Here is a 15,922-nt window from a genome sequence, read left to right as displayed (position 1 = left end):
GACCAGAGGGCGAGCTGCCCACACTGCAGCAGACCAAGGTGCTGGCTTGCCAGGGAGGCGATGTGTGGTACCTGGCTCATAGGAGGATGACAGAAGAAGCAGAGAAGAGGGGAAGGAGAAGAAGCAAGTTTCCCAGTGAGGAAGGGCAGGAGGCAGCAGTGGCTGTCCCAGGTCGCTACCTGTGCATAGGAAGCGCTGATGAGAGAGCCACACCTGTCTCCAACAGCCACATCTGCTAACTCAGAGTGGAAGAGCGTAGGTGCTGTCATTTTTAGGTGAGTTTGACCACAGAGCACCCTGGGATTGCAGTGGTGGGTGGTTGAAGGAGGAAGTGGAGACTGGGTGAGGGACCCTCCTGTCAGGCTAGTGCGTGGGGGGTGACAGGATGCTGCTTAGCGGTCCACAAAGTGTGACTAGCTCCAGTTTGATTCAGAGCAGTGTCGACATCCTGGAGCCTTTCCCAGAGCAGAAAATGGAGGTGGCACCTGGAGGCAGAGGCCTCCCAGAAGAGAGCGGGCACTGGCCAGTGGGAGTCAGGCTGCCGTGTCCTTGGTGGAAGCCGAACTCGGTGGCACACACCGTTCGCCAGCAGACGGTGGACCTCTGACCGCATTCTCTCCCAGAACTGGGTCTTCCTGGAGCCCTGTGCGCGGAGAGCCTCTGAGCTGAGTGCCCAGAAGTACCAGATACGATGGGAACAGGCTCATGTGTTTATTATTTTTATTTTTTCATGCATTTATTTACGGCAGCCAGTCTTATATTGCTTTATAACATCTTGTGTGTTTGTTTTTACATAACTTGTAATCTGTTCAGGCAGTTTTCCCACCTCTGTTGGAGCTTAGGCTGGAAGGCTTACTCATTTTTGCCTTCCTCTGTCGTGCCCTGCACATACCAGGCACTCTGCAAATGCTCAAGGCTAAAAAATCTGTCAGGACCACCACATTCCACACTCCCCATTCCTGCCTACGTCATTCCAGTTAAATTTTGTGAGTAGTTGAGAAAACGGCCCAGTGTTTCCTTTGGCTAAAAGCAATTGGTATTGCAAAATTGAGTTCTCACTTTGGAACTTGTCTGCAGCTGTTTGCATGTGGATATTGAAAGAGGGAGTGGTAGCTTTTATAACTGTTAGGGCAGAGACGGATTCTGTTTCTAATCTGGGATGACCAGCTGACTCATCAAGTGGGTCCTTACGTTCCATCTTTCCCCTTAGGAATATGGAAAACTGAGCTCCCAGGTTTGCAGACAGCCCAGACCTGGCACTTGTGGAGCAAAAGGAAATAATAGAAAAAACAAAAATCCAAGAAATGTTAGCAGCTTGTTTTTAGTTTTTCTGACCTTCAATAGGTATGACTTTACCTTCCCCAAAGGAAAACTTTTCAAACAATGGCTTTTATAAAGGGTTCATTTCAGGAGCATGGTTCCCATCCCCTTTCCCCCTAGGTGGCAGTAGGAAGCAGAAGAATCTACGTGAAAGTCAATGAAAGTCAAGTCCTGTTCTTGAACTGGGGCCTAGGATTGAGTTACTTACCTCTGCCCTACAGTTACATTTGTCAGGCATTCCTAAGGTTTTTTTCAGACCAACTTAGGCACCCATATATGGATTTAAAGAAATACTGACTCAGCTAGGATTTGTGGAGCACTGTGCAGTCAGCTTTAACAGTTAAGGGGGGAAAAAACAAATGGGAGCATTAGAATTGGGGGGATGGTCTGCTACTGAGACCCTGTGCCCTCAGAGTTGCCTTGGGCAGGACACCCAGGTTGGAATACTTCTGCACTCTGTGCCTGGGTTGGGCGTGGTGGTCAGGATGGCCCTTCTCTGCAACGGGAGGGACAGCACAGAGTGCGGACTCCTCAGAAATCTCTTAAAGATAATAATTAAAGATGTTATTTGGTACATTTTTTAATAACACACTGGAGATGTTTAGTGTTAGGAGGGAGGGATGATATTGGGGGTGGGGGATGAAATGCAAAAATGTAACACAGGTAAACATAGGAAAGGAACAGTACATGTTTAGAGGCTGAGCAAAGGCACCTCTTCTGGGCAATGGAGGGGTCAAATCCTGACAGCTGAACATGAGGTTGGGGAAATAGTGGAAAGATACCATCTCTCTCCTCCCTCTCCCACCTCTATCATGTTCTCATCATGAAATCCCTGCCCCAGAACTCTGAGGGTGTTTATTAATGCACTGTTCTTGTTCTGTAGTCACATCCCATGTCCTAGAAGACTGGGAGCCCATGAGAGCAGGAACCACCTTATTCATCTTTACGTGCCCCACAGCACTGGTCTCTGGCACAGGGTGGACTCTTAGTAAGGTTAGCTGAAGGCATCTCGTTGGGGAGAAAATGGGAAGCAGAGAATTACGGTGCCAGACCAAACATGACTGTGTCCATATGCATGGTCTTGGTAAGAAGCGGCCAGGTCTGTGTGGGTGGTGGTTGGGAGCAGGGGAGTCAGTTGACGGGGAGGAAAGTGGGACAAGAGCTGCGAGACAGTTGCCTGCATGGCATGTGAGGGAGCAGCCCAGCCTGGGGAGAAGAGGGGGGTTCGAGGAGGGTGTGAACCCTGGCCTGTGTAGCCAGACGGAGGCGTGGTGTTCTGGTCAGCACCCACCGACACCTGAGGGAGAAACCTTACTCGTCAGGGCTCCTTCAGTTGACAGCAACAGAAATTCAAGTTAAACTGGCTTAACACAGGAAGGAAGTTATTGATTGACATAAGTAGAAAGTCTAGGGGTAGCTGGTCTTAGGTACACCTAGATCCAGGGCTCAATGACATACTCAAAAATGCAGGTGTATCCTTTGGCCCTTTTTCATTGGCTCCATTCTCGGGCAAACCCTCAGATGAGGTGGCTGTGGACAGCATCAGGCTTGTATCCTGCACAAAGAGAGGACTGCAGAGGTCCAGGGACTGAGACCTCACTTCCCCACGGCTGAACTAGACATCGATTCTGCCCGGTACAGAACTGGTGAGAGGCAGCGTTGTCGGGGATAGAGGTGTGTTCCCAGAAGAGGGAGGTGAGCCTGGGCAAGCAGCCCCCAGGAGCACTGTAGAGCACAGGCCCCTGGCTTTCGTCGCTGCTGCAAGCAGGGAGGCCTCGTGCATGAAGTGTACCTACATCTCTCTTTTTCATTGTTTTTCAGCATCTTCATGATACGGTGAAGAGGAATCTTGACAGTGCTGCCTCCCCTCAGAATGGCGATCAACAGAATGGCTATGGAGAACTCTTCCCTGGGCATAAGAAGACCCGCCGGGAGGCCCCTCTGGGAGGAGCCGTCTCTTCCAATGGACTGCCTCCAGCCTCCCCGTGTGGGCAGCCTGACAAGCCTCCTGGGGGAGAGGCCTTGCAGTCCAGTGGGAAGCACCCTCTGGGGCTGGACTCTGTCAACAAAAAATGCCTGGCTGACTCGAGCCTCCACTTGAATGGAGGGAGTAACCCCAGTGAGTCATTTGCTCTGAGCCTGGGTAAAGAACTGAAGCAGGAACCTGTCGATGACCTACCTTGCATGATTGCTGGGGCTGGAGGCTCCATAGCGCAAAGCAACCTCATGCCTGACCTCAACCTGAACGAACAGGAGTGGAAGGAGCTCATCGAGGAGCTGAACAGGTCAGTGCCCGATGAAGACATGAAGGACCTGTTTAATGAGGACTTTGAGGAGAAGAAAGACCCAGAGTCTTCTGGTTCTGCCACACAAACCCCCTTGGCACAGGATGTTAATATTAAGACGGAATTCTCTCCAGCAGCCTTTGAGCAAGAACAGTTAGGCTCTCCACAAGTGAGGGCTGGGTCTGCAGGACAGACCTTTTTGGGGCCTTCATCCGCCCCTGTGAGCACAGATTCTCCCAGCCTGGGAGGCTCTCAGACCCTGTTCCACACCTCTGGTCAGCCTGGGGCAGACAATACCAGTCCAAACCTGATGCCGGCATCAGCCCAAGCCCAGAATACACAAAGAGCGCTCGCGAGTGTAGTGTTGCCTACCCAGGGTCCAGGAGGGGCCTCAGAGCTGTCCTCTGCCCACCAGCTCCAGCAGATCGCTGCCAAGCAGAAGCGCGAGCACATGCTCCAGAACCCACAGCAGGCTGCCCCAGCACCAGCCACCAGCCAGATGTCCACATGGCAGCAGACGGGGCCCTCCCACAGTCCCTTAGATGCCCCTTACCCCATGGAGAAGCCTGCCAGCCCTCCTGGCTATAAGCAAGACTTCACTAACTCCAAACTGCTCATGATGCCTAGTGTGAACAAGAGTTCCCCTCGGCCTGGAGGACCCTACCTCCAGCCCAGCCATGTGAACCTGCTGAGTCACCAGCCACCAAGTAACTTGAATCAGAACTCTGTGAATAGCCCAGGGTCGGTGCTGGACTATGGCAATACCAAACCCCTTTCTCATTACAAAGCAGACTGTGGGCAAGGCAGCCCTGGGTCTGGCCAGAGCAAGCCAGCCCTAGTGGCTTATCTTCCCCAGCAGCTGTCCCATCTGAGCAGTGAGCAAAACCCCTTGTTTCTGATGAAACCAAAGCCAGGAAGTATGCCCTTCCGATCACTAGTTCCACCTGGCCAGGTAAGTATGTGGCTTCCTTTTCTGTCACTGCTGCAGATACTTCAGTGAGGTTACTCGCTAAGTTGGATGTAAATTCGGTCCAAAGCAGTTGTGGGAACAGAGAGAGGAGGAGCAGCTGCTGTCCTTTGACTCCTTTGGGAGTGAAATTTATAAAATAAACCAGGGTCAATTCTTAATAAACAAAAATAGAGTAAAATTCCCTAGTATAATTTGATTTTAAATGCATAAACATTTGAAAAATCACCTGCATTTAGTCCAGTGTCTCTTTCATGCAATAGGATTTAAATTAAGTCATTTGTGGCTGTGCTTTTACAGGTAAAGATCACATTCGATGTGCTTCTTAGAGGTTTTGCATTTTTACCACCTTTCAGATTTCTATGTTCAAAATCCCTTAGTTTTTTGTATGCTTGTAGCATTTTAGGTCTGTGCTGCTTCCCAGCACGTCTAAACCCTGTAGTTACTTGGTCATGATGCTCACGCCAAGCAGGGCCACGTGGCTCTGGAGGGGAGAAAGAGCCCTGTAGGTTGGCTCCTGTTTCCCACTGCTGTACGTAAACCTTTGTGTATGTGTCTTTGTGTATTTGTAGCACACTCTAAAATTTTAAAAATCATAAATTTAAAAACTCAATGCTGGTAATATCTTGAGGAAATTGACACACTCCTATATTGGTGAGGGTATGTAACTGGGCACACTGCTTTTGGGAAGTAATTGGCATTACGTGTTTTTCATAAGCCATAAAAATGTCCATAAATATTGACATATTCTACCCCCTGCAAGTTTGTCCAAAGAAATCCAGAACAAAAAAGTTATATATAAGAGATATTCGTTGCATGAGTATTTCTAATAGCCAAAACCTGGAAGCAGTTTAAGCATCTCCCAGTAGGAGAATCCATGTATAAATATTGATACTTCCACTTATTTCAGCCATTAAAATGTTACACAGCCATGAAACACAACCTTAGCAAAGGCAAAGCAACACAATGATAAATGTCATTTGAGTAGTGCTTTGCGCTGTACTCTCAGTAGTCCTTAAGCTTCTGGTGACTGGAATGAAATCACACCACAGAATCTAAGATTAGAATCTTGAGAAGATTAAATATACAAACGAATAAGAACTGGAAAGGAGCTCAGAAAGTTGAACTTGTTTAAATAATAATTTCTTTTTGCCTTCTTCCTGTGCTTAGTTTTCCCCTTTTCTTTTAAATGTAAGTTACGGTGTTGGATAATACTGTGGTAGCCTTGGCTATGAGTCTCACTTCCAGTTTCTGTGTTAACAGAAAATATCTGTTAAAGTTCTCACTGATACTTTGTATTTTTTGGAACATGGGTATCTGACAAAAGCTAAGCATTCTCTGCCCAGTGAAATGCTTGCATACAAGTGGACAGACATCCAGTTTCAGGCAGTTCAGGAATAGCCCCAAAGGTTCACGCACATGAAATGTTGTGTGTCTGTCCACCAAAGCCCTCCTCAGACTGTTCTTGTGTGGGTCTCCTCCGCATTCAGACATTCTGATAATCGAGTGTTTATAAGCCTCAGTTGCTTACTGGAACTATCTTGTGCAAGTGTGAGAGCTTCAATATGTTTAATGTAAAACCACATTTTTGCCACTGATGAATCATAGTGAGCAAGGCTAACGTGTGGAGTGCTTGTTCATTGCTAAGTGCCTGCATGCTCGAATGTCATTGCTCTGGGCTGCGCCCCAGCCCTGTGGGATGGTGGTGGTTAGAGTCAGCAGAGGCTTGGCTTCAAGAGAATGAGCCTTGAATGAGGCTCTCGCTGGGTGGGGCACATCTGGTCTGATCAGAGCTTAGAGACTTCACTGGCTCCCCTGTGTTGACAGGAGCAGAACCCTTCCAGTGTCCCTGTACCAGCCCCGGCCGCCAGTGTTGGGACCCAGCCGCCTGCTGTGTCCGTGGCCAGCTCTCACAACAGCTCCCCCTATCTCAGCAGCCAGCAGCAGGTGGCTGTAATGAAGCAGCATCAGATGATTTTGGACCAACAGAAACAGAGGGAGCAGCAGCAAAAGCATTTGCAGCAACAGCAGTTCCTTCAAAGGCAACAGCACCTTCTGGCAGAACAGGTAAAAAGAAAGATGGAAGAAAACTGCCCCACTCCCTACCTTCACCTGCTTCCTGAGTCACTGCAGTGGTCACAAGCTCCACTTGTGCACTTGTGCATGTAAATCGGCACTGATTTTGTAGGTGTGGTGTTAGAGTAGTTTGCCCTTTAAAAACTCCTTTCCAGGAGTGGTGCATTTTTCAGACAGAGGTGGTCTATGTCAGAAGCTGCATTGTGTCACTTAGTGGGGTTAATGAAGGTAGAATCTGTGGCTAAAACTTCACGTAAGGGGCATTTTCCCATGTTGCTGGTTGGCAGCTTCCAAACCACTGAACTCACTTGTCCGTCCCTCTGCTGTGGGGCCCAGCTTTGCTGTAAATACAGTTTGTTATAAGCCAGAACATGAAGAGTGAAGATGTCCTTAAGGTTCTAGAATCAGGACACATAGTTCAATCACTTAGTCACCAAGTGTAGTGTGTAGGCACAAAGGGTAACAAGTGTGAGTTCACAGGATTTTAAATTATACCTTAAGACAATGGAACTAGCTCCAGAGAGTGAAGTTGATTCAGGATGATCACTACCTTAGTTTTGCCATTTAGAAAAATAGCAACTTTATTGGGATATAATTCACATAACATTTAAAGTAAACAATTCAGTGGGTTTTAGTATATTTACAAAGTTGTACAACCATCAGCACAGTCCATGGTATAACCTTTCCATCACCCACAAACAAACCCTGTACCTCTGAGCAGCCATTCTCCCACTGCCAGCCTCCCCAGCCCTCGCCAACAGCTAGTCCACCTCTGCCTCTACAGACCTGCCTGCTCTGGACATTTCGTACGACTGTTTTCACGATGCAGCCGTGTGCCCATATCAGTACTTCATAGGATTCCACTGTATATCCAGGATAGGCTACATTGTATTCATTCATCTACTGAGGAGCATTTGGGTTGTTTCCCCTTTTTGGCTGTTATGAATAGTGCTGCTGTGAGCATTCACGTGCAGGTTTTCATGTGGACATGTTTTCGTTTCTCTCGGATATATATCTAGGAGTGAAGTTGCTGGGTCATGTGGTAATTCTTACGTTTAACCTTTGGAGGAACTGCCAGAGTGTTCTCCGCAGTGGCTGCACCATTTTACATTCCCACCAGCAGTGTATGAGGGTGCCGGTTTCTCCACATCCTTGGCAATGCTTGTTAATGTCTGAGTTTTGATTCTAGCCATCCTAGTAGGTGTGAAGTGGGATCTCATCATGGCTTTGATTTTCATTTGCCTAATCTGCCCTCCATTTTTTTTTTTTTTTTGGACAGAATCTCACTCTGTTGCCCGGGCTAGAGTGCTGTGGCATCAGCCCAGCTCACAGCAACCTCAAACTCCTGGGCTCAAGTGATCCTCCTGCCTCAGCCTCCCAAGTAGCTGGGACTACAGGCATGCGCCACCATGCCCGGCTGGTTTTTTCTATATATTTTTAGTAGTCCAGCTAATTTCTTTCTATTTTTTTTAGTAGAGGTGGGGTCTCGCTCTTGCTCAGGCTGGTGCCCTCCATTTTTTTAAACTGATAGACCTACCTTTTTTCTTATCCATTGCTCCTTAGATCTGTTTCATACTATTTATTAAAAACCCCCGAAGTAGGCTGGCGAGGTGGCTCAACGCCTGTAATCCTAGCACTCTGGGAGGCCGAGGCAGGTGGATTGCTTGAGGTCAGAAGTTCGAGACCAGCCTGAGCCAAGAGTGAGACCCTGTCTCTACTAAAAATAGAAAGAAATTATCTGGCCAATGAAAAATATATACAGAAAAAATTAGCCGGGCATGGTGGCACATGCCTGTAGTCCCAGCTACTCGAGAGGCTGAGGCAGGAGGATCGCTTGATCCCAGGAGTTTGAGGTTGCTGTGAGCTAGGCTGACGCCACGGCACTCACTCTAGCCCGGGCAAGAGAGCGAGACTCTGTCTAAAAAAAAAAAAACAAAACCCCAAAGTAAAATCATTAGCACTGTTTCCACAGGAGCCCATTTGTGAGTGACACGCTTGGACGATTTACTTTTCTCTGGCCTAACTCTGTTTGGTTTTGTTTTATGTGGGTTTTGCTGTTTTGTTGTTCTTGGCGTTTTCTAGGAGAAGCAGCAGTTTCAGCGCCATTTGACCCGCCCACCACCCCAGTACCAAGACCCAACACAAAGCACCTTTCCGCAGCAGGTCGGACAGTTCCCAGGTAAGGGGGTGTCTGAGCGAGAAAGCGGGAGCAGGGAGGCAGGCCCCAGGTGGGGCGTGCCCAGGGAGCGTCACAGCTTGTGTTGGTCACTGTGCAGTGCTGGCTGAGCTCCTGCTCTCTGCCTAGCTTTAAAAGCTTGGGAAAATGCCTTTACTTTATCATCTCAGCTTCAGTCTGTCTAAGGAGGCTGGCTTTCTAGTTACCCGGCCCCAGGAGAAGAGGGCCTAGAGGCAGACCACTGGAAATACTTCTGCTGGGTCTCTGGCCATACAGGAAGTGGCTTCCATAATTCTTAAGAAAGTTCTTTGCTTCTGCCTTTATGTGTTTTCAAAAAATGACCCTCTCCTATTTTCCAGATAAAGAGAGACTTGATGTGGTTGTGTGGCCTTTTGCTTCTTTTGTCTCCTCCTGCTGACTCACTTTGATGTCACAGATGGCAGCATCAGCAGTGGACGGTTGGCCAGAAAAGGGCAGGAAGTACACTGTGGTCTCACCTGTCACCTCTGAGCTGTGCCAGGGGAACTTGCTTAGACTGCCCCTCTAGAAATGTGTAGAAATTGCACAGGATAGATGCAGTAAGATCTGGCCTGCACCCGCCTCTGCTTACCCCTCTTGGAGTGTCTCAGAAACCTCTCTTCTTCGCTTAGTCAGTCCTCTCGCTGTAAGTGTCCCAGAGAGACTGGCACAGCCGTGTGTCCTGGAGCAGAGTAGAGGGGCTGCGTGTGCTCACTGGGAACGTGGAGTGGAAGACTTAATGTGTCTCAGAAGCCTGGGTGTGGCCCGTGGCTCCTGCCTTCGGTCCCCTCTGACATGGTGTGGGCTGTCAGTGGGAGTGAGATCGGCTATTTCAGCTCTCCTCTTTTCTTCAACCTGATTTTTATTTAGGCGCTAGTGGACAGAGGAAGAGGAAAAACAAAGTACTAGGTTAGGGCCAATCCCTGAATGATCCCTCTTTATCTGGAAAATAGGAGAAGGTCATTTTTTGAAGACACGTAAAGGCAGAAGCAAAGAACTTTCTTAAGAATTACAGAAGCCACTTCCTGTATGGCCCGGGGACTCTCCTACCCACAAAACCCTGTCTCGGTTAACAGGTTTTGCCATGTGTCTCTTGTTCGTACCAGAAGCCCAGGGTGGCAGGCTCCCTGAGCACAGGGCTCTCGGTCTGTTCCGTGCCGTCTCCCAGCAGGTGCTCAGAAATATCTGGTGATCTCATGCCAGCCTCCTTCCTCTCTTGACCATCTTGTCATTTTGGGATAGACAGTAAGGTCTCAGAAATGTCTCCACACGTCTGGATGCCCATCACCGCCTTGCCACACTGTGTCACTGCCTCATCTAAGATCAGAGCTGCTGCTCACGGCAGGGTCTGAGCTGCAGTCCCAGTCCCCCCAGTGTGGGCTCTGCAGCCCCGTCCCTCACATGCCGGCCACAGCTCTTCCGTCTGGCCTGGACTGGCTTTTCCATTTCCTCTCTAAACAGCTGGCCCCTGTCCCCACACCCCAGCCACGGCCAGCCTCTTCGAGTTCTCCACACGGACTGCCTTTCATAATTCTGCCTTTGCACATTCTTTTCTCTGCCTAGAATATACTTTTTCTCCAAACTGTTGAATTGCTAAATTTCTATGCTTTTTAAACCCAGTATATCTCTTACCATCTCTCTGAGGCCCTCCCCGCATCTTTCCCAGACACTGAGGCTTCAGGCCCTGTGTTTCCACACCCTGCTGTCCAGGCTGTGACCCTGTCATACCATGTGGTGACTTTGCCTCTTCAGGGCAGATCTTGGGTTGCATCCATCTTGAAGTCCCCAGTGCCTAGCTTAGGGCCCCCACAGAGCAGAAATTCCATGTGTGTTTGAAAATTGAATGGACCAGTCCACTGGCGTTCCCTCCCCTGTGCCTTTCTGAAGCTTGTTATTGTCCCAGACCTGGCCTCCATTCCACTGTGGGGGAGATTGCTACCCCTCCAGCCCCCAGAGCCCTCTTCCTCACAGTGTACCACTGACCACGAGATGTCTGGTGTTAGGATTTTGCATGTAGGATACAGGCTGTAACTTGGGTCTCAGAGATGTCTCCACAGTGGGGGTCAAGAAATGCCAGCTTGGCTGGGCGTGGTGGCTCATCCCTGTAATTCTAGCACTTTGGGAGGCCGAGGTGGGAGGATCACTTGAGCCCTGGCGTTTGAGGCCAGCCTGGGCAACATAGCAAGACTCCACTCTACAAATAAAATTTTAAAATTATCCAGGCATGGTGGCATACACCTATAGTATAGTCCCAGCTACTCTGGAAGCTGAGGCAGGAGGATCGCTGAAGCCCAGGAGTTTGAGGTTGTAGTGAGCTGTGATTGGTCCAGTGCACTTCAGCATGGGCAACAGAGCAACACCCTGTCTCTAAAAGAGAAAAATACATATATATATATATATATACATATATAAAACAACAAAAAAAAAGAAATGCCAGCTTGATTGACAGAATCTTCTCTGTCCTTTAGGGTCGTCTGCTGCCATGCCTGGCATGAACAGCTTGGGTCCGTCCAACTCCAGCTGTCCTCGAGTGTTCCCTCAGGCTGGGAGTCTGATGCCAATGGGCCCTGCACACACTTCGGTTTCCTCTCTGCCCTCAAACTCAGGCCAGCAGGACCGGGGTGTGGCTCAGTTCGCCGGCTCCCAAAGCTTGCCTCAGAGCAGCCTGTATGGCATGTCCTCTGGCATAACCCAGATAGTTGCCCAGCCCCCCACACAGGCCACCAACGGACATGGCCACATTCCACGGCAGACCAGCGTGGGCCAGAACACCTCGGTTTCAGCTCCCTATGGGCAGAACTCTCTAGGAAGCTCTGGCCTCTCCCAGCCGCACAATAAGGGGACCCTCAGCTCTGGTTTAACTAAGCCACAGGTCCCAAGGGTGTCAGCCGCCGTTGGAGGCCAGAATCCCTCATGGCAACATCAGGCAGTGCCGAACCTGAGTGGCCAGAGCCCAGGGAACAGCAGCGCAAGCCCCTTCACTGCAGCCTCCGGCTTCCACATGCAGCAGGCCCACCTGAAAATGGCCAGCCCGCAGTTCTCCCAGGCGATGCCCCGCAGGCCCATGGCCCCCATGAGCTCAGCAGCTGCGGCCGGGTCCTTGCTGCCCCCGGTGAACGCGCAGCAGAGGACCAGCGCCCCTGCCCCAGCACCTCCCCCGGCAGCCGCACAGCAGGGCTTGCCTGGCCTGAGCCCAGCAGGGCCTGAGCTGGGGGCCTTCAGCCAGAGCCCAGCCTCACAGGTGGGCAGCCGGGTGGGGCTGCCTTGCGCCCAGGCCTACCCCGTGCGGACCGCGGGCCAGGAACTGCCCTTTGCCTACAGCGGGCAGCCGGGCAGCAGCGGGCTGTCCAGTGTGGCTGGGCACACCGATCTGATTGACTCCCTGCTGAAGAACAGGACTTCAGAGGAGTGGATGAATGATTTGGATGACCTTTTAGGGTCTCAGTAGTGGAGGGATTTGTGGTGGTTTTAGCATTCATACATCGTATATTTTTGTTCTCAGATTCAAGAAAGAGCAATTACTTTGGACCAAAAGCGTATGGCCCAGGGAGCTGGACAGGCAGAGCCCAAGCCCTGGCTGCGGCCTGGCCTGCTCAGGGTCCATGGGCTTGTGGCTCCCTGGCCAGCAGTTGTCCGCTGGGCTGGCCCTAGCCCGGCTGCTGGCATCATTACCTGGTATTGGGACAGCAGGATAGGATTCTAAAGGTGGTTTTGTATCCAAATGACCAAAAAACCAACAGTAACAACGGTGAAACCCCACAGTGTCAGGCTTATAAAAACCTTTGCCGTCATGTTGACTTTATCCAAGATTTCTCCACTTTCCCCAGTGTTGGGGACAAGTTTTTGTTGAAACTTTATATAGCAGAATTTTTTGCAATTTGTAGCATAGGAAAGATTTTTTTAAAAATTTTAGGTTTTTAAACAGATTAGGATAGGTGGTGGTTTAAGTCAATCAAGGGGCATTGGAGACCTAGGGTTTCCTTTCGATCAAGAGCCTTTTTTGTTTCTGCTCTTTGTCAGCTCTCAAGGGAGAAGGAGGCCCTTGGGAATCATTTCCAGAGTGCAGGCTGTGACTGCGCGTGCCAAGAAGGAGCAGGATGCCGTGGGACGGCAGATCTGGTGACACAGACAGGGTCTTCCTAGCAGCTCCTCTTCCTTCCCAGGCCCCCAGGAGCCCCTTCCTGCCATGCCCTGGCAGCAGGAGCCCAGGGGAATGCTGCAAGTAGAGATTTGGGGTTCCTGCGCCCTCTGTCATGCCACCCCACCTTCTGAGGTTCCTCTGAACACTCATGTTGAACGCAGGGAGAGCGTGGTGACTGTGTGGCTGTCACAGGTGTCTTTCCTTTACCAGTCTTCAGTTCCCATGATCTTTCTCTCTGCCTCCTCTTCTTCCTCTCTCCAGCCAAAGTGGAAAGCAATGATTTACTAAATCGGAGGGGAAAGAAAGTCACTAGAATCCCTGGGGGCACCTTAGCATTGCACAGGTTTTCGGGAAGGAGGCTCAAGCTGGCCCACAGGGAGGAGCTCTACTTTCTGAACGACCTCTGCCACTCCCGTGTTGGACGACTTGCACTTTTTAAAGAGATTGCTTTATAACACTAACACAAAAGATTCAGGTGGACTTGACTAACCCAGGAGTCCACGAGATAGAACGCGGCATGTGGGCTGTTTGTGAAAAGGGAAGGGCAGAGAGGGCCCTTCCCCATGGCGAAAGCACAGCAGTAAGCGCAGGGCGAGGGCTTCACACAGAGCCGTGGAGAGATGGGAGTAGCTGAAGAGTGGCATCCGTGCAGAGTGGTGTTGAGAAACCGCAGCCCCATTTTCATTTCCATGCAGTGTCAAAATGCATCATTCAAGGAGCATCACACATAAAGAACTGAGCCAAGGAAAGTATTCACGCAACCAGCCTAAGTTGCTTTGAGAGGCTGAGAGGGTTGTACATGCATTGGTAATTATTTTGCACCAGCAGTGCCTTTCTCACTGAGGTTGCTTAGACCCTCAGATCTTCGTCTCTAATAGCCATTTGCCACCCTTGGTGGCGTATGGGCCATTTCCCCTTAAAACACCCTCCCTGCCTTCCCCATATGCTTAGTTTAGCTCTCAGAGAAGGAGACGAATCATAAAGCCACCCTCTGAGTGAGTTCCCCAATCTGCAGGGGAAGGGAGTGACTTCAGCAGGTTTTCTGCCAAAAATAGGGCTGACAGCTGGTTATGGATCCTTTGCCTCTCCTATCTCCCTCCAGCTGCTGCCCGCCTCCTGCCTCTGTCCCCAGGGCAGTCGCCGGCCCCTGCACTCTGCCTTAGTCCTGAGCCGGCCACACAGCCTGGGGCTCCTCACTTGCTGCAATGTCATAGCAATAAAATGTGATTCTTGGGGTCCCCCCAGGAGCTGCCCATGGCTTTATTTATAAATCTGGTTTTGGGCGTCAGGGGAGGAGATGCCTGCTTCTGCACAGCCCCATCTTCCGGGAGCCACGACTCAGAAGGAAAGGGTGCTCGGACTTACTATACACATTCGCTTTGTGTAAATAAATGTTTACAATTTTATATTAAAGACGGAATAAGCGTTAGAGCTTCCAACTGTATATTTTTTACTTTTATAGATTTTTAAACTATGATCTTATATATGTGTTTTGGGGGATCTATGGTAAGTTTTATGGCAAACGGTTGGTATTGTTAACTTTTTATTGTCATCAAAAGTGCATAGAAATCCTATTAATCCCCTTATTCTTCTACTGCCCTTAACTCTGGTATACACCAAAAAAAAAAAAATCTTGTTTTATCATTATAAAAATAATAAAAGTATTTTGCTAGTATGGAAACTGCCCGTGCCTTTGACTTCGCCTGGGGTCCGATGGCAGGGAGAGTCGGGGGTTGATATCCCTTTGTGCCTTAGCTGCTTATTGTGCGTTGTTGGGGGCAGGGGTTGGTGTGATTGAAGGCCTCAGGGTGACTTCTGCTATGTGATGGTAGATATTAAACAGAGCTAACGTCACCAGAGAAATCAGTCTCCCTCCTGTGTTTGGGGCTCGCCCATGTCCTTGTGTCTAATTGGAGGGAAGTTGGACTAGATAACTCAGTGGTATCTTAGGTCCTTCGTGGTTCTGATGTTTTATTCAAACCCTTAGGTTTACCCCCAAAGCATTTTTACTCCAGGTCCTATTTCGTTTCTCTCAGGATGGGTTTTGTCTTTCCCCTTTTCTGTTGTAAGAGTGGCATGCTCTGGCGTGTCCATCCTGCCCGTCAGTGTCACTCTGTGAAGAGGGACCAGATGGTGGAGCCTGGACTTCAGGGGTGAGGGGGCCCCTCTCACCAGAACTCCTCCCTGCTCTGGTCCCCTGTGAGCTGGAGGCAGGTCGGCCCAGGGAAGCCGGAGTTCCTGAAAGGGTGGAGGAGTGAGGAAACACGTCCCATGATAGAATTAAAAAAATAATAAACGGAGAAAATCTGTGACAAATAGAAAATAACGTGCACAGCCTTGCCATGTAAGGCGCAGTAAAGGAAAAAAGTCCCTGTGAAGTCTTGACTGAGGCACGTGGCCTCTGCAGTCGTGGAAGGATGCAGCCGTCGGGTTTCACCTGTCAGAGGCACGGCGACAGTAACGGGCCGACTCGGGCAGGTGTGGTGTGGTGAGCAGGCTGCTAGGCGATTTTTGTGGGAAGAAAGTTTGCAAAAGTTATCATCAAGCCCCTTAAAGTGTTCACGCCGTGGCTGACCCTACAATTCCAATTCTGAGAAGCCGTCCTTGAAATGATTCTGGATACAGAAAAAAGGATAAGCTGAACAGCCGCCATAGGGGATTGGTTAAGTAAATTGTGGTGCTTCTACTTGAGGAGATAGGATGCAATTATCTTAAATATTTATGAAGGTTTTGAACAAAGTAATTTGGAATAATAGTTTTGTTGGGGCTCTTCCATTGCGAGCCAATAGAAAAGTCTGGCTGATAGAACCCTAAAAGTTCCCTCCCCACAGCCCGTTTTCAAGGTTCCCAGGTAACTTTCAGAACCAAAGGGGGCATGAACAGCCGGCCTCGGGGGCGTCGAGGGCCAGGCCAGCCCGCGTCTCCGCAGCTCCACCACC

General features: G+C 49.8%; 1 protein-coding gene across 1 annotated transcript in view; it reads left to right on the top strand.

Annotated features, from left to right (window-relative positions):
* MAML1 (mastermind like transcriptional coactivator 1) overlaps nucleotides 1-14,664 on the top strand; it is a 45,639-nt gene extending 30,975 nt beyond the window's left edge. Inside the window, exons 2-5 of the mRNA XM_045527737.1 lie at nucleotides 3,142-4,557; nucleotides 6,400-6,639; nucleotides 8,731-8,827; nucleotides 11,311-14,664. Of these exons, the coding sequence (XP_045383693.1) occupies nucleotides 3,142-4,557; nucleotides 6,400-6,639; nucleotides 8,731-8,827; nucleotides 11,311-12,290 (2,733 nt within the window). The 3' untranslated portion in view covers nucleotides 12,291-14,664. The remainder of the gene's footprint in view (nucleotides 1-3,141; nucleotides 4,558-6,399; nucleotides 6,640-8,730; nucleotides 8,828-11,310) is intronic.
* Nucleotides 14,665-15,922: the final 1,258 nt, after the last annotated feature.

This window comes from Lemur catta, chromosome 16 (assembly GCF_020740605.2).
Source record: "Lemur catta isolate mLemCat1 chromosome 16, mLemCat1.pri, whole genome shotgun sequence".
Lineage (NCBI taxonomy): Eukaryota > Metazoa > Chordata > Mammalia > Primates > Lemuridae > Lemur > Lemur catta.
Note: the sequence above shows the minus strand (reverse complement) of the source record. Positions and strands in the feature narration are given on the sequence as shown.